The sequence below is a fragment of the Rissa tridactyla genome, chromosome 16, assembly GCF_028500815.1.
Source record: "Rissa tridactyla isolate bRisTri1 chromosome 16, bRisTri1.patW.cur.20221130, whole genome shotgun sequence".
Lineage (NCBI taxonomy): Eukaryota > Metazoa > Chordata > Aves > Charadriiformes > Laridae > Rissa > Rissa tridactyla.
In genome coordinates this window covers 4,522,257-4,545,232 of record NC_071481.1, presented here as the reverse complement: position 1 = coordinate 4,545,232, position 22,976 = coordinate 4,522,257, and the positions used below count along the sequence as shown (strand labels likewise).

At 39.6% G+C, this 22,976-nt stretch overlaps 1 protein-coding gene across 1 annotated transcript in view; it reads left to right on the top strand.

Moving 5' to 3' along the window:
* Positions 1 to 22,976, top strand: part of PEX14 (peroxisomal biogenesis factor 14) — an 80,519-nt gene that overhangs the window by 30,543 nt on the left and 27,000 nt on the right. Inside the window, exon 3 of the mRNA XM_054222675.1 lies at positions 8,185 to 8,269. Coding sequence (XP_054078650.1) covers positions 8,185 to 8,269 — 85 coding nt within the window. The remainder of the gene's footprint in view (positions 1 to 8,184; positions 8,270 to 22,976) is intronic.

Sequence of the window (22,976 nt, the reverse complement as noted above, 5' to 3'; positions counted from 1 at the left end):
TGATCTTGTTCTGGTGCATCTCTTTGATTTAGCCTTATGGAGTCTACCATTCAATAACGATTTTAAGTACTCAGGCACAATTGTTAGATGTGACATGGACTTCCTATCCTTACGTCATCTTCTAGCTCACCAGCATGAGAATGAACCTCCAGCAGTCCTTGTCTGCCCTGTAGTTAAAAGAATGAGAATGTAGCAAATGACAGCTTCATTATTTTTCACATTTTGCACATGTGAAGATATTAGGGTAAAAGAGCTTTCTTTCAAGAGAGGAGTGAAAAAGGTAAGAGTTGGAGGTGCTGCCATCCACTCCCCTGAAAGCTGTATCATGCATTTTTTTTAGCTGTGGAGCCACGGAATGATCTTAGTTCTGCTGTAGTGAGCATCTTGGACACTGACTCATTACATTCCTTTGGAGTGATTCAGCTCAACAGCTTGACACTTGCGTTAATTTTACAGCACCGAGCCTCAGTGATCCCTAAGCTTCCTTCTGTAAGAAGGGAGAAGCAAGATGTATAAATTGGGTACTGTCAGGAAAAGTTATAAAAATGAGATTCTCTTTAATCAGTTTTGACCTTTCACCTTCTGTCTTCTTAGGCCCTGTTGAATCAGTTTGTTAACCTTAACCATGGCACGCTGGCTTCACCCACACTTGGGAGCTAGATATCTTACCTACTTGCATGAGGCGCTGGCCTTCTAGTCCATATATTATCCACAGTGATCCAGTACATTCAGCGCTGAGGTTATTGCCATTTTTATGTAAACAGAACTTCAAATAATTTGCTGCCAGTTGGATTGCAAGCATTATTTCCCACTGCACACACACCCCCCACCCCCCCGCGTTCATCTTGCTGCAATACCTTCTTTGGTGGTACTGGTGATTATAGGAAGCTTGCAACTGAAGCTTAGGCAGAAGTACAAAAAGGGGATTTTTAAAGTTTTTTTTTTCCTCTGAAAGTGAGATTATATCTTTTTATTGAAAAGTTAAAATATTTGAACTCTAGAAAAAAGGTGCATGCTACTGATTGGTTAAAATTTATTATGGCTGCATTATCAGTTTAACACATTTAGTTTGCTGCTCTGCTCATGTATCTTATAAGATGTTTTTCCAGCATTTATCACTTCCCTGTAACACTTTGTACTGTGTTAAACCTGATCTTACGAAGTCTCATTTGGAAGTGTATTTCTTTCTGAAATAAAAAAAATACATAGCACATTTTCTCTGTGCATAAAAATAGTTATTGTACGCTTCTTTTAAAGCATGTGTAAAAGTTTCTTGTTCTCTTTAGTTTTATGCATGTAAGTATTACTTGAATATTATTCCTCTTAAAAAGAGAGGAATTTTGGCAAGATGTCTACTATGTTTTAAATCAAATCAGAAAAAACTGAAGATGGCAGAGATATTTCACTTTGAAAGGTGACTACTACACAGACGAAGTTGCTACTTTTCATAAGGGCTTTTACTCCATATATCAATGTGTTTTAAGAGAGACTTGGGTCAATAATACCATGCTTTAGAATTCCCTAAATACATATTTACACAATAGACCTTAAAATATATTAGTCTATCATGTCAGCTCCTGTACACTTCTATCAGGGATGTTTTATGTCCTTAACATATGACACAATAAAACTTTATTTTATATAGCGTTTTTCATACAAATTGTATCCTAGAATGCATTGTGGGGTTAAAGAAGACTTTCACAAGGTTAAAATTAAAAAAAGCTGAAGGGCGCAGGAAAATTAAGGGCTTTGCATAGGAAATATTGATTTAACTGAACAATGGGAATCGGAATGGAGAGGCCACCGAGCTATGGGAGACTGTAAGTCTGACTGGGGCTGCAGCCGGGGATCCCTGGAAGCGGGAAGGTTGGGTGAGGAAAGGCTGGCTGCCTGTGAATAAAGAAGGTGGAGAGGTCATGCCTTCATGAACAGCTGGAGGAAGCGTGAAGTGGCTCCTGGAACAAAGAAGTTGAGAATAGGGACTATGTGGAGTGAGAACAGCAGAAGAAATGAGGGGGACCTGTGCTGAGGGGAAAGGAGGCACCTCAGAGCATGCCTCTGTGGCTGCCCTGGTGGGCGACGTGGGTGGGAGCAGGACAGGAGCCTGTCCCCAAGGGTTTTCGCTTCTGATTTCTGCTCCCTCTGGTGCCCGCAGCGAGTGGCAGGGTCCGGGCCCCTCCTGGGACGGAATAGGCACAACAAGATGACACGAAGACAGCTCAGCTGGGATTTTTTCTGGCTTTTATCAAATTTCTTTTTTTTTTTTTTGGTCACCCTATTAATGTAAATTAAGTAAGGCTTTTTTGTATGTGATAATTATAGATAAATGTATTTAAAGTAGATCTGGATTTTGTAGTCCTCAGGAAAAGAGGAAGAGTAATTTTTCCCCCCGTCCCTGTCATGTGTTCATTTTAATGAGCAATTTTAAAAAATTGAAAATAAAAGAGGAAAATGAATAGGTGTTGAACCAGCCTGTGATATGTAAATGCCAACTAGTAATTACCTAAAACCTCAATTTTCTTTCTGTTTCATCTTGCAAAACATTTCATTTCCACTGAGTGAAAACACTTAATTTGGGCTTCGCCGGCGGGTGAAGCCTGCCCTTCAGCGCGGGGCCGCCTCGGCACCGGGCCCCCTCACCGCGGGGCCGCCTCAGCTCCGGGCCCGCCTGAGCCCCCTCACCGCGGGGCCGCCCGAGCCCCCTCAGCGCTGGGCCCGCCTCAGCGCCTGAGCGCGGTGCCGCCGCAGCCCGCCCGCCTCTCCGCGCTAGGGGGCGCGCTGGCTCCGCGCCGCCTCCCGGGTGAGGCCCCTTCCCGGCCCCGCTGCTTCTCGGAGCGCGGAACCCGAACGCACCTGCCCCCAGCCCGCTCCCCTGTCTGCCTTCAGGAGCCTTGTTCTTCCAAGTGTTCGTGAAAACTGGGCAATAAATACACGGCTGGAATTGGTTTTCTTACCTGTGGTCTGGCTGCTGTGATTCTGATGATTTTGAGTTAGATTTCATTCACAGAACTCTCCACTGTCCGAGCTTCTGGGCACCCGCGATTTTTCCTTTTTAGCTTGTGTTACCCATTAATTTTGTTACTATTCTGTATCCTTTTAGTCTTGGGTTCTTAATCTCAGATATGGTTTGAAGCTTGTTTCTTCCTTGCCTTTGTTCTTTTCTCATTTTATGACTCCTGTGAATCTTGCTTTAAATTGTTTTTTTTTCTTTTTTCTTTGCTGTGTTTTACATGAGGGTTTTTTTGTTGTTGGTTGTTGCTATTGCATTTTTAAACTTTTCTCAGTGCAACTTTGAGATCTGCCAAACTTTGTACATTTCTAGGTTCTCTCACAACAGAAATAATTCCTGGGGTTCTGTATGGTTTCCTAAGAAATTCAATGAAATCATAGGAGCTTTAAAGTGTTTCCTCTCTCCTGGCCAACCTGAAGGTAATTTCTGTAGAAGACATAACAAGCAGCTTCTGTAAAACATGAATTTCACAGGAATTCTGGGGCTCAGAGTAGTGAATTGGGAAAAGGAAGCTTGTGTGAGAGAACATTGCGTGTGCAGTGTCCCAGGACCCCGAAGCTGAGAGCCCTGCCTGGAATCTCAAGGAACGGTGCCTCTTTAGTGAGATATATGGCTTCATAATTAGCCCCTTGCATTTTTTCATGAGTGCTAGCATCAGCGTTCTATGATGTGTTTCCCTGATTAACAGCTGCTTTGCAACTATTTCCGTGTGCCACCGATAACCATATTTGTCAAGTTAGTCCTGGCAGAGCACTGATTTCTTACTAAAATGCAGCATTTCTGTTTGAAGGGGTTTTCTTGTTCGTTGCGGTGCCAGGCTTTTAAGTCAGCCCTCGTTAAAACGTAAGTTGGCTTTAGCCTGATGCTTGTTAACAGGATTCTGGGTATCTCCTTTAGAGTAGGAGTGCAGAAACCTTTCACAGACAATTTAATCTTCTGAGCCTTGCAAACATACAGCCGTACACTGAGGGGGTGTTGCTGTAGGCTAATATATTGATCAGTTCCATTTGCCCTATAGCTGTGGCCTTCTGCTCTGGCTGAAATAGGTTGAGTGTTTGTTGATACTGCCATATTATTATTTTTTAATACACTGGAAAAAAATTAATTCCAACTTCTTTTACATACGTCATGTATATTGCCAGTGTTGATTGCTTCCGCACATGTAATGTAAACTGTCTGTGCATAGTTCATGGCCTGTGCCGCCTCTGCTTAATGAAAAGAAGTGTTGCATTTAAACAGATACAGATCCACTCAGAAAGACAAAATACCATCCCTTGCAACGTATAATTCAGACCCAACCTTTACATCACAGGTCATCTCAAAGTCTCAGTCTATCAACAAATGCTGTTTAGTAATAACCTACAGAGGTTTCCCAGTATTAGGAAATCTATTAGAGCTCTTATGGGCTGCGCTCCTGGTGGCTTTTGATTCTCTTTTCCATGTGAAACTCCGTCACCGAATTCTGTGGAACTTTTATTCAGGAAGGTGATTTCCTTTTACATTTTTGTTAATTGATTTGCTTTGGTTTTGGGGTTTTTTTTAGATGGTAGAAAGTGGTCATTTGCCACAGTATTTTAAATTGTTGTGCTTTATTTTTCTAATGCTAGTTAATTGATAAAGTAGCTTAGATTGCTTCGTTGGAAACCCTGCAGCTTTGAGCATAATAAGAAATAAGGCTGGCTTTACCTTCCCCATTAACACAAAAGGGGGGGAAAGTAGGAATGAGGGACCTTGGCTATAACGTCAAAGTGCTGTGCTTTGGCCCAGAATTTCACCAGCCTGCTGCTCTCCCACAACATCTGCAATAAAGTTCCTGTCTCGGTTTTATATATTTGACATTGAAGCAGAATATTTGGCCTGAATTTATGTAATTTGGCCAGACTCAAATATAATTAATGAATTGGTACATTTATCTTCTAATTAGAAAATCAAACCGTAGGACAAGACCTGCTGCAGGATTCCACCCACCACCACCCAGTCAGAAATATGTCTTTGTGTATCATATCACTGCGGGAGATGTGGTGGTGGGATAGCAAGTTTATGGAATCGACTTGCTTTTAAAAGCCAAATAAATGGTCTTTCATGAAGAGACATACATACCTGATCCCCTAGATAAAACTAGTTTGCTGGCCAGTGAGTGCTGGCAATCTAAAAATCAGACTAGTGATACAATGCACATTATTTGGCAGTGTCCTAATACTATAAAAATTTGGAGAAGTGTTACAAATGGTACAGAAATAGTATGGAACAATGTCACCAGCTGAGTCAGAGTGCTATTTGCTGCATGATTTTTTTGGCTATACACAGGACTGCAAAGTCTTCTCATCTTCCTCCTCCTTTCTGTGTTGTTTAAATTATGGACTGCAGTTGCCCTTGTTTGTGCAAAGAAAATGATCCATAGAAGGTAGGAAAGTTCTTGTGTATGTTTGCTGAAAATATTGGCATTTTGACGTGGCCAAAATTGCTACGTAAGTTGCTCACATATACAAGATGAATTATAAAAATGAAGATGTTTCAGCTGGGCCTATAGGAGGAATGTTCAGAGGTAAATGCAAACAGAAATATGAGAAACGTGGGATTATTGGGGGAAGGAATACATGTCCAGGATTCTTTTTTATTAAGTTTGTTTTGCTTGTAATTTTATTTTGTTTTAAGATTAAAAATGTTGTTAATAATGGAGGAAGTGATGCAGGGGAGAGATAAAATAGAAGTTTATTTTGGAGTGAAATTTACTACTGAAATGTTTACATTTTTACAAGGCCAAAATAAGTTTTAGTAAAGGGTTAGAATCAATAAAATGTTCGCATGGTTGTGAGTGAAATAGCACAATGAAAAATACTGCATATTTCTTGCAGGGTTTTTAATGCTTAAAACCTGATAATTAAATATGAAAGCTTGCAGAATTTCAGGTCTGAGGCCGTTTGTGTCTGTAGCTCACTAAAAGTGGGAGGGAGTGTTGAGGAGTTTCCGAAGAAACAAACAAGTAATTATTGTTAGAAGGAAAGTGGTTTTGATATGTTCACATATCTGTTGGTCTGCTCATTTGGGCATCTTTCTTATTCAGCATATTATCTTAAGGTTATTAGTTTGGGAGCTTTATATTTCTGCATCTGGGATAGCAATATCACCGCAGTTTAAATCTGTGATTTGCCTGTCACCTGCATTTCAGCTGGAGACAGATCAAGTGCACATAAATGAAACTGAAGTGTACTTTATGTGGGGTATTTTGCTATAGTATTTTATGGTTCAAAATCACTGAATGTAAACGTAAGGAAAAAAAGTGAAGGAAAATAAGGAAAGGAAAAGAATTAAAAATACTCCTTTAATTTTTATCTTCCCAACTTTGAAGTGTGCTGGGACTTTGTCAAATTCCCGTTAAAATAAATATGTCAATTTCATCTCTCTTCCAAATTCATTTATCATGCTTTTTTAAAAGGTGTTTTCTGCTTTACCTGATGTTTAAATTGGATTCGCTCGTTTATGCTGTTCTTTGCTGTATCCCCCATGTTTTTCTTAAATGAATTAGTAATGACAGCGTACTCCATCATACCCTCTCTACAGCCACTTTAAGGGAAGCCTGGTGATCTAAACCTTTTAACCTATTAAAGATGATTTTCCCCAATTGAATCAGACCCACCACAGGTGTAATAACTAATCATTTAAACTACACCTGCTATTATGTATTTTTAAGCCATTATGCGTGTTGGATAGATGATAATTCATGTTTATTGCATTGTCCAATGGATCCGTTTTGCCTACACTAGCCTGATTAATGTATTTAAAGAAATAAGAGATGCAATTTAAAAGAAAAAAAACATTGATGGAATGCACTGAGGAGTACATTGAAAGTGCCATTAAACCCATCAGAACTTTGCTCTCTGACCAGAAATGCATATTCGAAGGGTTTGATTCAAACACAAAGTGAAACTTAGTGATTTCAGTAGTGATGCTGGTTTTTTAACTTCTTTTTCTGCTGTGAAAAGTTTTGAAAAGCTTTTCAGAATTGAATTCCAGAAACTGTATTTTAAGATAAACTCTTCAAGACCTACCTAACATAGGTCTATCATACACCACCATTTTAGGAGAGGGTTTATGCCACTGTTTGGGGAGAAAAACCTCTGCCATGCATATGCGTGGTTATTTCTAGCTCTAAAGGAAGGAAGGAATCTCTTCCACTTGTTCACCTGGATGTGTCCATCTCCGAAGTGCTGTTAACTTCAGGCACATTATTGCCCCTGATGCCACAATGAGAACAGATGTCTTTGTATAAAAGTAAAGTGAATCACTAGTGCAGCAAGATATAATAATGTGTGTGATCATATAGAAGAGTATGTGGAAAGTTGACCTACCATATGAAGAAAAAAATCAAATACCTTTCACTGGCACTAAATGGCAATGTAAAAAACCAGTGCCATTGTCGTTGATGCCATTGAGTATTATCCCGTACTTTACCCTTTATACGTATAAGTGATTTGTTTTAAGTGCTCTGTCACCTTAAAGAAGCATATAGAAATCAGTCTTTAGGCAAAAGTAATCTGTGATTTCTGCCGGTGCAGAACATAAATTTAACTACTTACCTACCCATTTATGTCATGAAAAGTGACTTTTTGGATATTTTTGTTATGTGATACAAAACATGCGAAGGTGCTTCTTTTCCAGTCGTGACAAGCTGAGGTTTATTTATGGCATTCAGTAAATTAGAATGATGTCAGAAAAGGCCTTAGACTTAGAATTTGCAGGGAGCTGCAAGTCAGATAGAAAGGAAGCATTCTCACTAGTAAGCCTACTGTTACAGATCACATGCATTGTCTCAAGGTTGCCCTCTACTACAGGAGTCAACCTAGGTAAGAAGATCACAATATAAATGACAGAAACCCCTAAGAATCTTAATGGAGTTTTTTGTACAGGTTGAGCTGCTCCACGAGTAATCCAGCAAGAAGCTTCCAAGTTGTAATACCATAATTGTGCTGTCTGATTAGGGTTAAGCCACAAACTCTGATGCTCGTTGAACTGTTTCTGAAAGTTGGATAGGCATCAGCTCCAGACCATCTCCATGTGTTGGATGCAATGCCTTACTTTGCAGTACAGAATGCATAATGTAATATAGGAATTTGACCATTCCTAACTTGGATCTTTTCTCTCTTCTATTTCTCCAATCTTCCTACCCTCGTCAGATTGTGACAGCAGTGAAGTTTTTACAGAATCCACGAGTTCGCCAAAGTCCTCTTGCAACCAAAAGATCATTTCTGAAGAAGAAAGGTATGGACTCTTAAGTTTGTGGTCTCAGTGATAATGAAGGAGCCTAAATTAGCATAAAGCCAAAATGTATTGCTATGGAAAATTAGATGCTAAGGATAAAGCAAGTAGTCTGTCTCAAAAAAGAGATTTAAAATTTGTAAGAAATATCAGTCTCTTTTCTTCCAAACTGACTAGAGCAATATTGGCACCAGGTGTGGAATTGTAGAATACAGAAGACACATTGGAAGTTTTTGGGTTAACTATTATCAGGTCTTTTCTGCAATGAGTACAGTTTAGAGTTGTGGACTAGTCGGTCAGTTCTAACCTTAGTGACACTGGCTTTAGAATGACCAACTTCTAGGTGAAAAGGTCGAATGTTTCGGAAGAGAGACAGAGAGAGGCATGAAGGGCAAAGGACTTGGTGAAAGTAAACAAGGTCAGGTTAAGGTCAAGCTTGGGGTCAACCTGACTTTCAGGCTGAAATGGTAAACTACTGACTGAATTTAGCCCTTTTCTATAGCGGGGATAGAACAGATCCTGACAAACCCTATATCGTCTTAGACAGATGGAACATACTTTGGCCATTGCCTACTGAGAATTTATTTTACTTTCTGACTCACAGTGGAATCTTTTGTTATCTTTTTTTCTTTCTAAAGTTTTTAGTCCGCAACTTACAGTGCATTTCAGTTGAAATTCACTCCATATTATGCTACCCTCCTGGGACCATATTGTTTAGATCCATACCGCAAGATGTAAATAATAAGGACAATTTTACCTTGGAGTTAATTACGTGCACTATCGTGCACTTTAAGCAGTTGGAATGATACTGAAAATACAAACTCGAAACTTCAGAGGGAAGTCACCCACTTACACATTGAAGTCATAAGTATGTCAGGGTACATCAAATTCTATAACTAAAGATCTTGAGTACTGAAAGGTAGGAACGCCTATGAAATATATATTATTCTGTTTAGGGTTATGAACTATTTATTGAGACGCCTGAGACCTGATGTCATGAGATGGTGCATAAGTATATGCACCACTTTCCTCATCTTGAATAGCAAAGGACCTAGAAGGGAATGGCAGGCTTGTGTTTTAGCAATGATGTCATGACAAGTAGTTCATGGATCGTTTTGAGTGTGATCCTTTCACTGTTTGTCCTGGTGCTAGTTAGAGAACATTCCAATCACATAGGTATGCTGCGTGCCCTGCTCTGCCATCAGGATGGCATTAAAATTTGGACCCTGTTGGCCGCTGTGCTCCATGAGTTTTTCCTTGAAATATGTGGACCTACAGGGAGTAATTAATCATAAAAGCTTGGGGATTTCAACTCTATCATCGAAGCAATGAAGCAAGGGAAAGCTGAGCCTAAAAGCTGTGCTGATTACCCGGGGTAACCTGATACAAAATCTATTGTTGCCGAGAGATCCTTAGCCCCCAGTATATCGTGCAATATTATAACTGCCTGATCCTCTTCTGTGCTGACAATGACCAGTTATTCCTCATTTTCTCTCTCAACACAGCTGGGTTAGAATTTCATTTGCAGAAGGTATTTAGAGCAATTTAGAGACAAATGTCTCTGGTGTTTGCTCTGCACTTCCCCACCGCAGGCTTCGCTGAACAGTTTTTAGTATCAGGAGCTCCATCTAATCTGTTTAATTTTAATAAATCCCTGACTGGGAGAAGAGGAAGGGTGGGGAGATGGAGGCACAGAGAAACTGTGGCCTGACTAATACTTCTTATGAATTACTTGGCTAATAATTACTAAAGAGCAGAAATGGTTTGGTAGAGCTGTTTGTTTGTTCCTGTTTGTTAATTAGCCCTGCTTCCCTTTGTGCTAATTGTTTGTTTGAAAACTTAACAGTAGGAGATAGGAAGGAGCAGGGTCCAGTAGTGCCTGTACCCAGCAGTCACTGGATATATGTCCATATGGAATCTGACCACTGAGTTTTCAACATGACCTCTGTTCATGACCTCGAGAGCAGAAGGTACATACTGTCATGGTACCTATGTACTCTAGCAGATGGAGGCAATTATTCTTGAAATGTAGATATCGTGGCTGGTTTAGTCCTGAGTAAATGAGGGATTACACACTTTGGTCGGCTATTCCCCCTATTCTCTGAGATACAGTCATTGTCATTCCAATGATAATGTTTATCCCCAGTTTACAGATAGTTAGATTGTCTGGTAGAGAATTCCTCACTGCCATTCAAAAAACATTTTCTGTAGAGAAACCATTTCAGTTACAAGAGTCTCTTAAAATTATCTTTGTAGGAAATAATGCAGAGATGTCCTTGTATTTTTTTCACAGTTACTCTGATCCATGTTTCTTCAAGCAGAAATTGCAGTAGGTCTTTTTATGGACCCCAGAAGAATTTGAGGGGAGGGGTATTTTTATATCTATAGATAGTTGTATACCATGTATGAACTTGTCTTTTGAAGTTACTTTCCTGGAACCACACAGGAGAGGTCTATGATTGGATCACCTCATGTCTGTGAATGCGGAGGGAAAAGCCCAGGTGCCCTACCCCTGCAGGAGCCTTCCACCACTCCAGCTACAGCCTAGGTAGGCTACAGGGACAGGACTGGAGCATTAGCTGTGGGTGAGCTTCAGGTCCTGCAATCCTGACTTTGCCAAGAAATTTCACTTCTGAGGCTTGCAGAGATGGTTCTGCCTTGAATTATAATTTTTTCTTCTTTTTTGTAAGTGTCTCCTTTCTAAAAAAGGGCAATCAATTTTTTTTCCTTTTAATATTATTTAATATTTAATATAGGAACTGGATTTTGTTCAGTACATTTCAGTGCAGTGAGAAATGAAATTTTCTGCAGGATCATTAGCTGGACTGGGTTTGGTTTCTTGTGAAACAGTAGTTGCAGAGGCTCCAAGTAGGCTTTCCTCCTTACTTGCAGGTCAGGGGTTTGCTGAACTGCTCTCTCCTGAACATGGGATGATAGTGTTGATGACAGTTGGGAGAGTGAGGGTGTCCTGGATTTGTAAAAGGTCTTTCAAAAGTTGGATGAGATTTCTGTGTTGTCTTAAGCACTTTTAAACTCCCAAATACAGAGGCATTAATGAGAAACATGAAGTTATTAGAATCATTTATCATTTTCTTTGAAGCTTACACTGGCATTTTGTGTAATTTATGACATTTCCTCCTTTTTATCATGAACTTCTTCAGATGAAGGGAAAAACAGCTGTTTCCCCTCAGAGTATCTGAAAGAAAAGAAAGGAAAAAAAGATGCTGTTTGTTTTTTGTCCAACTCGCTGATTCTGCTGATGACATGCCACAGAATCAGCGGCGCCTTGGGAGTAATTAGACAGCATGTGGGGTTTAAACCCTTGTGGAAATGTGTCTGTCATCTAACTGTTGTGCCTCAGATGTCCTGTACTGCTCAGTTACCCATCCGGTAACTCATGTGGCTTGTTAATTTTGTGTACTCTGAATGTGCAACTTCTGGCAAGACAGAGGAAGGGGGTGGGAGTGCACTATACATGTGGAGCTTTATTTTTCAGGGTGCTAGTCTTTTGGGGCAGGGAAGGGAAAAACTGCCAGTTTACAGACTTATTGTGTAATTGTGGATGAAGAACTTTTTTCTTAGTTGCTTGTTCTCTTCATCTGTAAAACGAGTACAGTAATGCCTTCCCAGAGTGGGATTGTGGGAACAGACAAAAGCATCTGAGCTCAGAAATTAGAGTGATGGGAGAACAGAAGTGCATTAGGGTAGGTAAATGTATAATTGTTGAGTTATATTGGGAAAATGTCCATCCAGAAGGTTGGACAGCCTTCAGAAGATACGCTGCCTGGATTGGTCTTTTGTATATGTATGTAATGTAATGTGCTATATGCTTCCAAAAGCAATTGCAGTTTTGCTTGGTGGGATGAGTTGCAAGCTGTTGGAAGCATTGCCCTTTTACATGTTGTATCCACTAATCTGTTTCATTACTTTGGCTGGTAGGAAGTGAGTTACTACATGAGGTTTTCATGTAGGTCTTGCAGTTTTTTGCAGTGCATCAGGGTTCCAGAAAATTTTGCCGCTGTCAAGATGCCAGGCGATGGTGATTTCTGAAAAGATTAATAAATTATTTAATTGCCCCTTCCCAATCAGAGCTTGATTCCCTGGAAACAAATGCTGTCAGCCCCAGAATCTCCAGTAGAAAACTGACTTAATTTTCTTCCCATTTGTGTAGTCAGCATTCTTGGAAGTTGAACCCCTGTCTTTTCTCCTTTGCCAAAGAAACCGAAGTGGATTACCTTGAGGACCTGAGAGAAGGGGGCACAGCCCACTGCTGGAGGGCTTTAAAGAAAGTAAATTCTTCAGCAGATTTCAATTTAACCCTCTTTTATTACTTTCTTTTTTATAATTTAAGTCCATTTCATGAGGCAGTTTGCATGTCCTTGAATGGAATCTCGTTACCATGAAAGCTTTTTTAGCATTGATTTCATAACAGTCTTAATTTAATAGCGCCGTCATTACTGAGAAGCCCTGAGAGTGAGGCCCTAGCTTTCCAGGTCACTGACCTTTTAATTACAAACCTTGTTCTGATGGCCAGGTTATCGACTGGACAGCTCCCCGCTCCTGCCCCCAGCGTGAAGATGAAAATATCTGCCTTTCCTCCCCCACTTCCAGAAAAGGGAGGAAAAGAAAAGTAACCTCTTGTGTTTCCGAAATTAATTTTCTCCTTCAGCTTTACTTCGTAATTAATTCTTTAACGCGTCTCAGTGAAGCTCAAACAGTTTTTACTAAGCTTTTTTTTGAGAAGAAAATACAATGCCAGCCAATAGAGTCCAGTGACAACTCATACAAAAAAAATATACTTAGTCACCTGTGCTGTCAGAATACCTGTTCGGGCCAAACTGTTATGGTCCTCCAAACCTTATGCTTTTCTACAAATGACCATGTTTGATACAAGAATGTTTGATTAGGCCGTAAGTGTCGACTGTTCAAGGAATGCTTGCTGACTTGTCCTTCTCTTTATACTTGCTGACAGGATGTGGATTTAAGAGATGGTTAAGAGAAGGAGCGAAGACTTAACTTCACTGCACAACTGATTGTGTGAGCGAGCACTTGTCCTGTTTTGTACTTGCAGATTGGCTAGCTTGTTCTCTAGCTGTCTAGTAAGTGTTTTGTGCCTATGCCTGCACAGACCTCATCACTTGCACTTGCAAAGCCACACTGAGACCTGGAATTCAGATACTGACAACAAAAATTTATTGCAAGAATATATTTGCAAGAATTAAGCATCTAGAACAAATTACTTTAACAGACAGTGAGAGAAAGTTCACTAGCATAGGTAGAACCAGGGAGGGTGTGCTTTCTGATTATTATGAAGTTTGCAACAGGTGTTCAAGTAGCATAAAGTAAGTCTAACAGCTTGTGTAGACTTACAGAAATGACTGTACAGGTTAAACGGAAGTCAGCGCATTCTACATGTTCATAATGCTTTTTGTCTGAGGTTCTTAGAGCACATTGTACCCATTAACCATTGAAACTCTGCAGCTATTTGCATGGAGCATGTTTGATGGTGTGTATAGGGTTATCTAGATCTTACTGTGCTTTCCACTAAAGAGCACCCACCTCTGAGATAGAGGACAGCAGTTGCCTAACATCACCACGTGGTTTTTAGGAGAGAGAAATGAAGAATATTTTATCTGAGTGATCTTGCAGAGGGAGCTTTAGGGATAGAGAATGTAATTACTGAGTAAAAAATGTACTAAGATTCTTGAAAAGCACTATGGGATATTTAATTACTAAAGATGCTTAGACCTCTGTTTATGACTTTGAAAGACAGCTAACGTGCCTTATAATATTTTGCTTAGGTTAAAGAAAGATATGTCTTACACCTTTTCACGCAACCAGTTGGTTCTCTAGGTGCCTCCCATCCAAGCTTTGGGTCAATACAACCCTGCATAAATGGGGAAATCCTGTTGTCTCCCAAGGAACTTATTAGGGATCTGAAAAATGAAGAGTGAGAGAATGAATGTTTTCGTGGCTAACAAACTCACAACAGTTCCTATCTGAATCAGCATTATCAGTAATCACATCCATTTTTGGCACTCTGCTATGTTTGCCCAGTGCTGATAATGTTCAGCATACAGGGAAGATTTCCACTTCTGGATTCCACATAATCCAGAAGAATAGATGTGCTCATGATCCAGAAATTAGTTCTACAGTTTTGTGTTAGTTGCCTTCTTTTTTTCTTCCTGAAAATGATTGAGAATCTCTATCCATCTGCTGCAAAGGAGATGTCTCCCTGTCCTGCCAGTCTTCCATCTGCGTATCTGTCACTTGCTGTTCAGTACCAGCCTATTCATCATGCTGACTCTTTTCCCCCATCAATTTTAGCACTGTTTTTTGATATCTGAACTTGTCATGAACTTTATGGATTTTCTTGGCTTCTTCGGCAAGAAGAGACCTGCAGCAGTAGTGCTAACAAAATGTGATAAACTGATCAACTTAGGACATCCTGGGGAATCAGGTATGGCTATTCTTTGGAGTTGTCAGGAGTTTTGGAAGAAAATCTTCATAGATGCCAGAATGCCTTCATTATTATTCCTCAAGATTTGGAAGGAAGTTTGGGAAAAGTAATCTATTTAGTCCCTATCCACATGGAGAAATCAGTTCATATCTCATCTTTGACCCCTGTCCCAGTCACTAGGGATTCACGAGAGGGCAGAAAAACACCAGCCATTGGTTTAGGCATAACTAGCCATGTGATGCAGTGTACAAAGGGATGCAGTCCTTTCTTTTTCCTGCCTTTTAATGTTTATAATAGCTATATGATTAAGAAAAGTGTGTGTGTTTGATAGAAACTATAGTTACTTAAAAGTGAGTTTGTTATTTTAGAAGAACATTGTACTCCGTGTACATTTCATTCTTCTATAACAATTGTTTTTTGTAGCCCAGTGGTATCTAGAAACTAAATTGAACAATACATTTCTATCCCATGGAAATGCTGAGATTTGGAAATTTGTTTTTATATTAAATAGAGATTAACATCAAAAATTTCAGGCTTTTTTTAAAAAATGAAATATTTTAGACCTGTCAGATCACTCTATATTGATTAGACTGGAATCTTTAATATCGTAACTGATAATAAAATAGATTGAGAGAATAATATAATATGTACCATATTGTTACAGTAAAAATATTTGGAAAAATTGCTTTTGGATTGTTATGAAATCATTACTTTTCTCCAGACCATTTTGGGGTTTTTTGAAGAAACAGTTTATGAAAAAATTACGTCCTGGAAGTTTGTTGATGAGCTCTACTTGGAACTAAAGAATTCTTTCACAGAAGTGCTTTTCACTAGCAGGAAAATATATCATCATTGTTACTGGATAGCTCCAAGAAGCTTGTAAACTGTAGACAACTGGCTCTAAAGTCAGTATGTTGCTGAACATGAAGGAAAAAGTCCTACTTGGGCCTGTTTAAAGGAAGCAGAAGAAAAAGTCCTGGATAACTTAAGGCCTACTGATCTTCACAGTGTATTGGTTTAAGCAAGATTATGCTATTTAATATCAAAAACATGAAAATCTCAGTGACTTTCTCTTTGGTTTCTGTGTGAAGTGTTGAGAGGGTGCATCACAAGAGGCACCCCTTTGATGTTTAATGATGTTGTGAAGAAGACGTTGAGGAAGCGAATCTCAAATTTTACATCCTCTAAATGCATCCTCTATATATGTGTTCTATAACAAAGGATACAAGTCACATTAATGTTAATTTCCTTCCTCTCTCACTTCAGGCACAACCTACAGTGATCTTGAACCGTTTAGACCTATACTCCACAGAACAAGAGAGGTGATTCCTTTAGAGTACATAGGGTAAACAGTCTGCTACATCTCCTATTTCTATTAGGCCACAGAAATTCCTCCCGATTTCGGTGAAGAGTCCAGAATCACCCTTGCCATGTTTTTGTAGCTTGAAAATTATTGATAAATTGGAACAGATGGGTTTGGTGCCCAGGAAGTTGTGCATGCTACAAAATATTGGTTGTAAGCTTAATTTTAACAAATAATTGGAATGTCATGGGTTTAATGATGTCTCTCCACTTGGCTATCTGACAGTAACTATGTAATGTAAAAGAGCCGTTAAAAATGGCTTTGCAAAATTAACTCTTGTTGCTGACTGAGTGTGTTTTGAGTCATATCTGCCTAGTTTACCGTCAAAATAATATTTCCATTCCTGGTAGTATTGAAAAAACAATATGATTACAGCAGAGTGAGTTGAAGTCTATTCTAGAAGGCAATGCTAAAATAGTCAGTTATATTCTGAGTCCTGAAATTGTTAGCCTTAGTGATGGGCAAAAAAGACGCAGACCCTAAGTCTGACTTGTAAACTTAGTAGTTCACTTACCACGTTTTCAAGTGAAAGTAAATGCAGAGTGCCAAAAGAAAGTCACTTCTGTAGTTACAATCTAAGCGCAGGCATTGGAGATCTGAGATATGGCTGCGTGCTTGGCTTTGGGCGAGTTACTTGTTCTCAGCTTGCCCATCTGTAAAATGGGGTTAATTAGTACTTTTGCATTATTGACTTAGTAAAATTTGTATTAGCCATGTTTATAAACTGCTTTGATATGCTTGTTTTGGAGCTCTTGGTGCCGCAGCATGTGATTTTTGAGGTTGCTTGCTGCAGTAAAAGCCACACTTGCAGAGAGGTTGAGAATTTACTTCCGTCAGCTGTGTATGGGAGGGGAGAGCTGCAAACTTTAGAATGTCAGAATGTCAAGGCTCAGGCAGATTGCGTGCAATCCTAATCCAGCCCTGCAGCTTTGACCTTTGAAGCAAGCTTCACCTTGAGACAGTTGAAGAAATCTATGTACGTTTATATAAAAATATTTTTGTGATAGAAGGAATTTGCTCTTCATGGTCATCCAGCCCAGGGTTTGCCCACAGTCTTCCTGGAGCAAGTAAAGGAATTCAGTTCCTGATCTGCTCTGTGAACGAACCTGGTATTCTAAGTCTAAAGAGACAGCCTTCTCTCTTGGGGCTAAAACAAGGAGTGTAATTAGGATAATCTGTGTTGCTCTTCTGCTGAAATCCATCTCAGACCTAATGATACTTTCCTGCTAGGAAAGATAAAATAAGTTCCTGGATGAGATAATTCTCTAGGTTCTCTTAGACAACATTTCTACTCTGTTTAAAACGGTGTCTTGGGTGCCCATGAATCTTACGGTTTGCTTTTCTGCTCCACACTGTTCCCTCTTAATTTTAATGTGGAGTGCAATCATTCTTTCCTTAGCCAAAAGGGGAATTTAGTTTTTGGTTCATTCTTTGTATTCTTTCTGATGGAACCTAGTCCAGGCGAGACTCCACTCCCCTAGGAGGAGAGCAGAGAATTCATTCTCAATGAAATCTGAGGCTCTCTGAAGTAAAAGCTGTTGACTTTGTCATACCGTGCAAATGTGCATTGCTTTTAGCAAGACAATAAAGGGTAAATGGGGTGATCTCTGCTCCTGTGGAGAGGTCGGGTGGTTACATTACACAATCTTCTAGAGCATCTTGCAGCAAATACATGGGTTATATTAAAAGTTGCAATCATATCATTTTTTAGAAGTAAATTGCTGACCTTATGCAGTGGAATCAGCTTTATTGAATTTCGCCAAAAATGCGTTTATAATCCCCCCCGCCCCCGCATACACACGATATTCATGTCCTTGCTGCCCATGTGGAAATGTCCCTTTTTATGGTGATAAAATTAAATTTGTCTTTGTCTCTGCCTTGCCTCACCTTTTAAGATTCCATCCTTAAGAGACACCAGTGGATATCCGTACCAGAGAATGAAGATGGGCGATATCCCTGCATGGATGGCTGGCTGATTGTGAGCCAACTGCCGCAGAACAAATAAATAAGCTTTTCACATTTAGAGGACAAATAAAGCTGAGGACAGGTGTAGTATGGGTATTTTCCTAGGAGTGTTGTGGCCTTAGCATAAGTAAGAATTTATTTTGACCTGGAAGTATACTTACGCTTTGCTTCTGGATTTTTTCTAATTGCCATGAAATACAAAATGTAAAAGCCACAAATAGTTATTGTGCTACTTGTGTAAAACTGTGTTATGTGTCCCCCTTCAATAATACTAACCGTAAAACCCGGTAGTCTTTGGCCACCTGCAGCCCCCTTCCTGAATTCACTTGAGAAAAAAAAAAGTGGTTTGTAGCATGCTTAATAGTTTAACAAACATATATCCCATATCTCTATATCACTTTGCATATTCAAAGTACTCTACAAATATTAACTGTCTAAGCTTGTGACACCTTTTGTGGAGTGGCAAGATTATAAGAATAATTTAATGTACTTCTGATTACATTTTCTCTTCTTCGTTAGACTTTATGTTCTCCAAACAGTTTGCAAACTCCAAATTTCAGTGGGAAACAGAAGAAATACCATCCCCATTTTAGATGGGGAAGCTGGGTCAAATGTATTAAGAACAGCTAGATCTGAGATAATTCTGACTCCCAGTCATATATATATATATTAAAAAAAAAATATAACCATACTGTGTCATACTATCAGTGTGACGTACTGATGTTTATAGGATTTTTAAAGCATTTTCATGTTTATCCTCTCCAGTACCCAGCTGCTTTGGGGGGTGGGAGAGGTTAAGCTAGTTTTATTCAATAAAATCAACGCAGACCATCTAAGTAAATGAAGGGGCAGATTGCCCTCTGCAGTGTTAGCACGTATCCCTTCTTACAGCATCTCCCCCAACCTGTCTTCCTTTTTATGTAGCATTTAAAAGGCAAGTTGCTCAGAGGTACAGAGAAGAATATGAGAATATCATTGCTCCTGCTCTTCAAGTAACCAGGAGAATGCAGCTGTTACTCTGAAATATAAAATACATGTTTAAAAGATGACTCTGTATGTGTTTAAAAAAGAGAGCGAGAGAGGATTCAAGGGAACCAAAAAATAGCAGGTTCCATTACTGTAATTAAATGGCAGCATTTAACCTATCAGGCCGTTGCGTGTATGTGAGAGACGAGCAGGGAGCTGCATTTGAAATGATCACTGTCTTCCTTGGGGGATAGAGCAGTTAAATAATTTGTTTGTGAGGTGTGAGTTCAGTGTCGGGTAAAGCAAGTGCTTGCGTGCGTGTATCTTGGAAGCTAGGGATGGCTGTGTGTTTACTGAGAATACCCTGGAGGTTGGTATTTACTAGCACGTGCAGTGTCAATAAGAGCACAGGCTGCTCTTGCCCATTTGTTAGGTTATCTGCAGAGTCAGGGCCTCACCTGGTCCCAGATATTGCATCATAAAAGGGGAGCTTTTTTCACACTAGGCCACCTGAGACAGTCAGGACTTAGCAGTAAAAGAAAACCAGGGAGGGAATGGGGGAAGCAAAGAATTGCAGTCTTTTTGGTGAGCTTCATCTACTGCAGTGATCGGGTAAGTTGTATCTGGTTGTTGGCCTTGGCACTCAGGAGTGCGGGGCCTGTGTCATCCCTGGGGGACCAAGGCCGAAGCCGCTGCTCAGAGGTCTGCCCCTTAAACGGCTCATCAGTCACTTCCCCTTCGACAGTGTTCAACCCGTGCCTGGCATGATTCCTGTGCTTCAAGACTGTAGTCTAGAAAATTATGTGGAGAGAGAGGGATCTGCAAAGTGCATCCTTGACCCTTCATCATTGATACCGACTGTGAAAAGCTCTTTGGGCACCGCTGTATGGTGAGGTTGATTAGCCTTTTGTCACCCAGGAAAAGAGACACATTCTTATGTAGTGCCTAGAAGGGAATATCTTCCCATTTTTATTCACTCCCTTTTTATTTGTGAGGTGATTCCTTTGTTTAGGGGCTATTTCCTGGTCCCAGGACTCCAAGAGCTATCCTCATACAGGATGAGTTAATACTAGTAGCAAGTTTTTCAGCTGCTTCAGCTGCCTCACCTACTGATCTGACTTGTGTTATGTTGCAGGAACATGCCCATAAACGTCTCTTAATCTTCACTCCAGTTTCTGTGCAAATTCTGTGTAGCCACTCCCGTTTAACTCCTGAGCTGGAACTTTTGTGAGGATCTAGAAGACAACAAACAGTGTTAAAAAAAAAAAGGTATTTCCATTTTCAACATTCGACCCCAGTGACTGGATTTTGAGGGCAACATTGGGCCAAAAGGACACCAGAGAAATGCCATGTATTTTAGCACTCGTTCAAAGCAAAGAATTAATATGATGAGTCCTTGTGCAGTTTGGTGGGAGCTAGAAATCTGGAAGTATTTCCGAAGATGATCTACAAGCACAAAAAAAAGGATAAACTTGTTACTTGAATAAATTATTTGTTGCAAATGCCTTACCTAGCTCAAATGCATATAATGTATGTATAGATTCTCAACACTGTCAGTTACTCTTTGTACATGATAATTGTGTCAGTCTCAAATGTTTTACAAAGGATATTGTGTAATATTATTCCTGTTTTACGGATGTAGAAACTGAGGCAGATGGAGGTTAAATGACCTACACAAGGTCAATAGCAAGGCTGGGAATAGAACACAAATGTGTAGAGGCTTTTTATTATACTAATAAGGAAACTCTGGAGGTGTGTTTGGCATGGTAATCGGAACCCTAGAGAACTAGAAGCAGTTAGTATGTTCTGTGCATGTCCCGAGGGTGCAATGATGAAACTCCTTTTCTACCTTACCACTCCAGTTCTCCGTGTGTGGTCACCATAGTTTTTCCACCACTTAACCTCGTTATTTTTACTATTGTTAGCATTAGTCGTCCTTTGGGCGTTTAATCCAGGCTCCTTTAATTTTCTCCAGAACTCTGAAGAGCTGTCGAAGGCACATGGGCAGAAAAAAATAACAGTAAACAAATCAAAAGATGAAAAATGAGCTTTTGAAACTTGTGCTCTTTTGTTGACTTGTCCCCTAATGTTTTTTGTCTTCACTCTTCTTTTATCACGAAGGACCCTGCTTGAATATGTAATCTTAGTTTCTTAAAAGTTAATTTGCTATTGTTTCTTTCTTCTCCACCCAAGATTAACATCCTGTGTGATGACATAGATGGTTGTTGTCTAAATGGACGCAGTGTAACCAACAAAATTGTGAAGGGTGGGTGGAGAAATATTTATATAGTTGTGTTAAAAATTACAAAGTAGGTTTGCCTTTTAAATAGAAGGTATTTCAACACTTATTGGCAGCATCAGCCTTTAATTTTACAGGTGGCTAGCTTTGTAGTAGCATACAGCAAACAATATTTTAATGGCATGTAAAAAAATTTCTCTAAAACAAAAGAAAGAAGAACGAGGGTGATTTATAATCTGTAATGAATACTTGCTGACATGTCTTTTTATAATAGTGTATTAGCGTCTCTGTCTTTCTGGGGGAAACGCAAACCAGATTTACCTGAAACATTTGTACCATAATAATCAAATATGTAGTATTTAGTTGTTTTTTTCTTAATTGACCTTATCTTCTCAGTGCGGTGGTACCTGACTCGTAGGTGTCTAACATTGATTCCACTTTATGGAAACTGGGTTAGAGGAGCAAAGACGCTCCATGAGGTTGTGAGAAAATACCTGTCAGACAAAGGACTTAGGCTCCTGTGTTCATGGCTCCTCGCCCAGTGTTGGTTTCTTTACATTTCCATATATTTTTCCATACATACTCCCATGTATTTTTACATTTTCTCAGAAACATGCAGGTTCTCCATGCTCCTTATAGCAACTTCCCAACAGAGAGACAACACAGTATGCACTGTTGTACTGCATGTTCAATGTTCCCTTCTGTGCGTTCTTCAAATATTAAAACTTCATTTAATATACACTTTATATGATTTTTTGTGTGATAAGTCTGGACTAATGGGTTTAGTTTGTTCCTGTCTAAAGTTTAAAGTTTTGAAAGTGAAAGAGAAAATAAATAACATTGAGGCAAGTTGCTCTCTACATTGCAGTTCATCTTAGTCTGCAGAGGCTACTCTCTGACGGGTATTGTCTAATGTAGAAAATATCTAGCTGGTCTTATTAGCGTTTGGGGCAATCAGTAATTCCAGAGTGATATGAGGAACTAGGAATGGTGCATCAAGACAGACTTTCTCATTCTTATATATAAAACTAAGTCATACTTCAGATATTCTGACAAATCTGGTTAAAGAATTCCTTATAATGGCTTGAAATTGCTGTTCTATTACACAGTTCCTTTCTTTTGAGCGTAGAGTTGGGGAGAAAGAGAGTCTGGTTCTAGAATTGCAGGCCAGCCTAGTCCAGTAATAACAGATCAGTGGTGACTGGAGTTATTCCACATTAGGGTCAGTTGCTAGGTCAAATCTAATATGGACCATATTCAGGCCCATACCACTGAAAGGCCCCGTTATTCTTTGCTGCAATAACAAAGGAGGTGTTGGAGTTACAGCTGTCTGGTTGACTGGCCGGCTCCTTCTACTTCAGTGCTGTAATTCTTATGATGTGCTGGCTCAAGTTGTTGGAAATACAGTTTAAAATTGGAGTTCCGAAGGTAGATCAAACCCAAACCTCCTGTAATGCCAGCGTTTTACCTTACCCAAATTTAAGACAACCTATGGCTTTCTCCTTAGAAGCTCCTAAAGATAATATTATAGATCAACGAATAGCCAAAAGCCAATCATTTTGTTACTATTGCTCAACAAGCTGCTTAACAAAATTTTTTTTTTCACACAAAGTAAATGGATCTGAAGCACAAACATTTTCTGACACTGCTGTTTTTCAAATTTGTCATCAGTTTTGGTAATGAAGTTTAGTTTCTACGTTTTTGAAGTGCTGTGTGC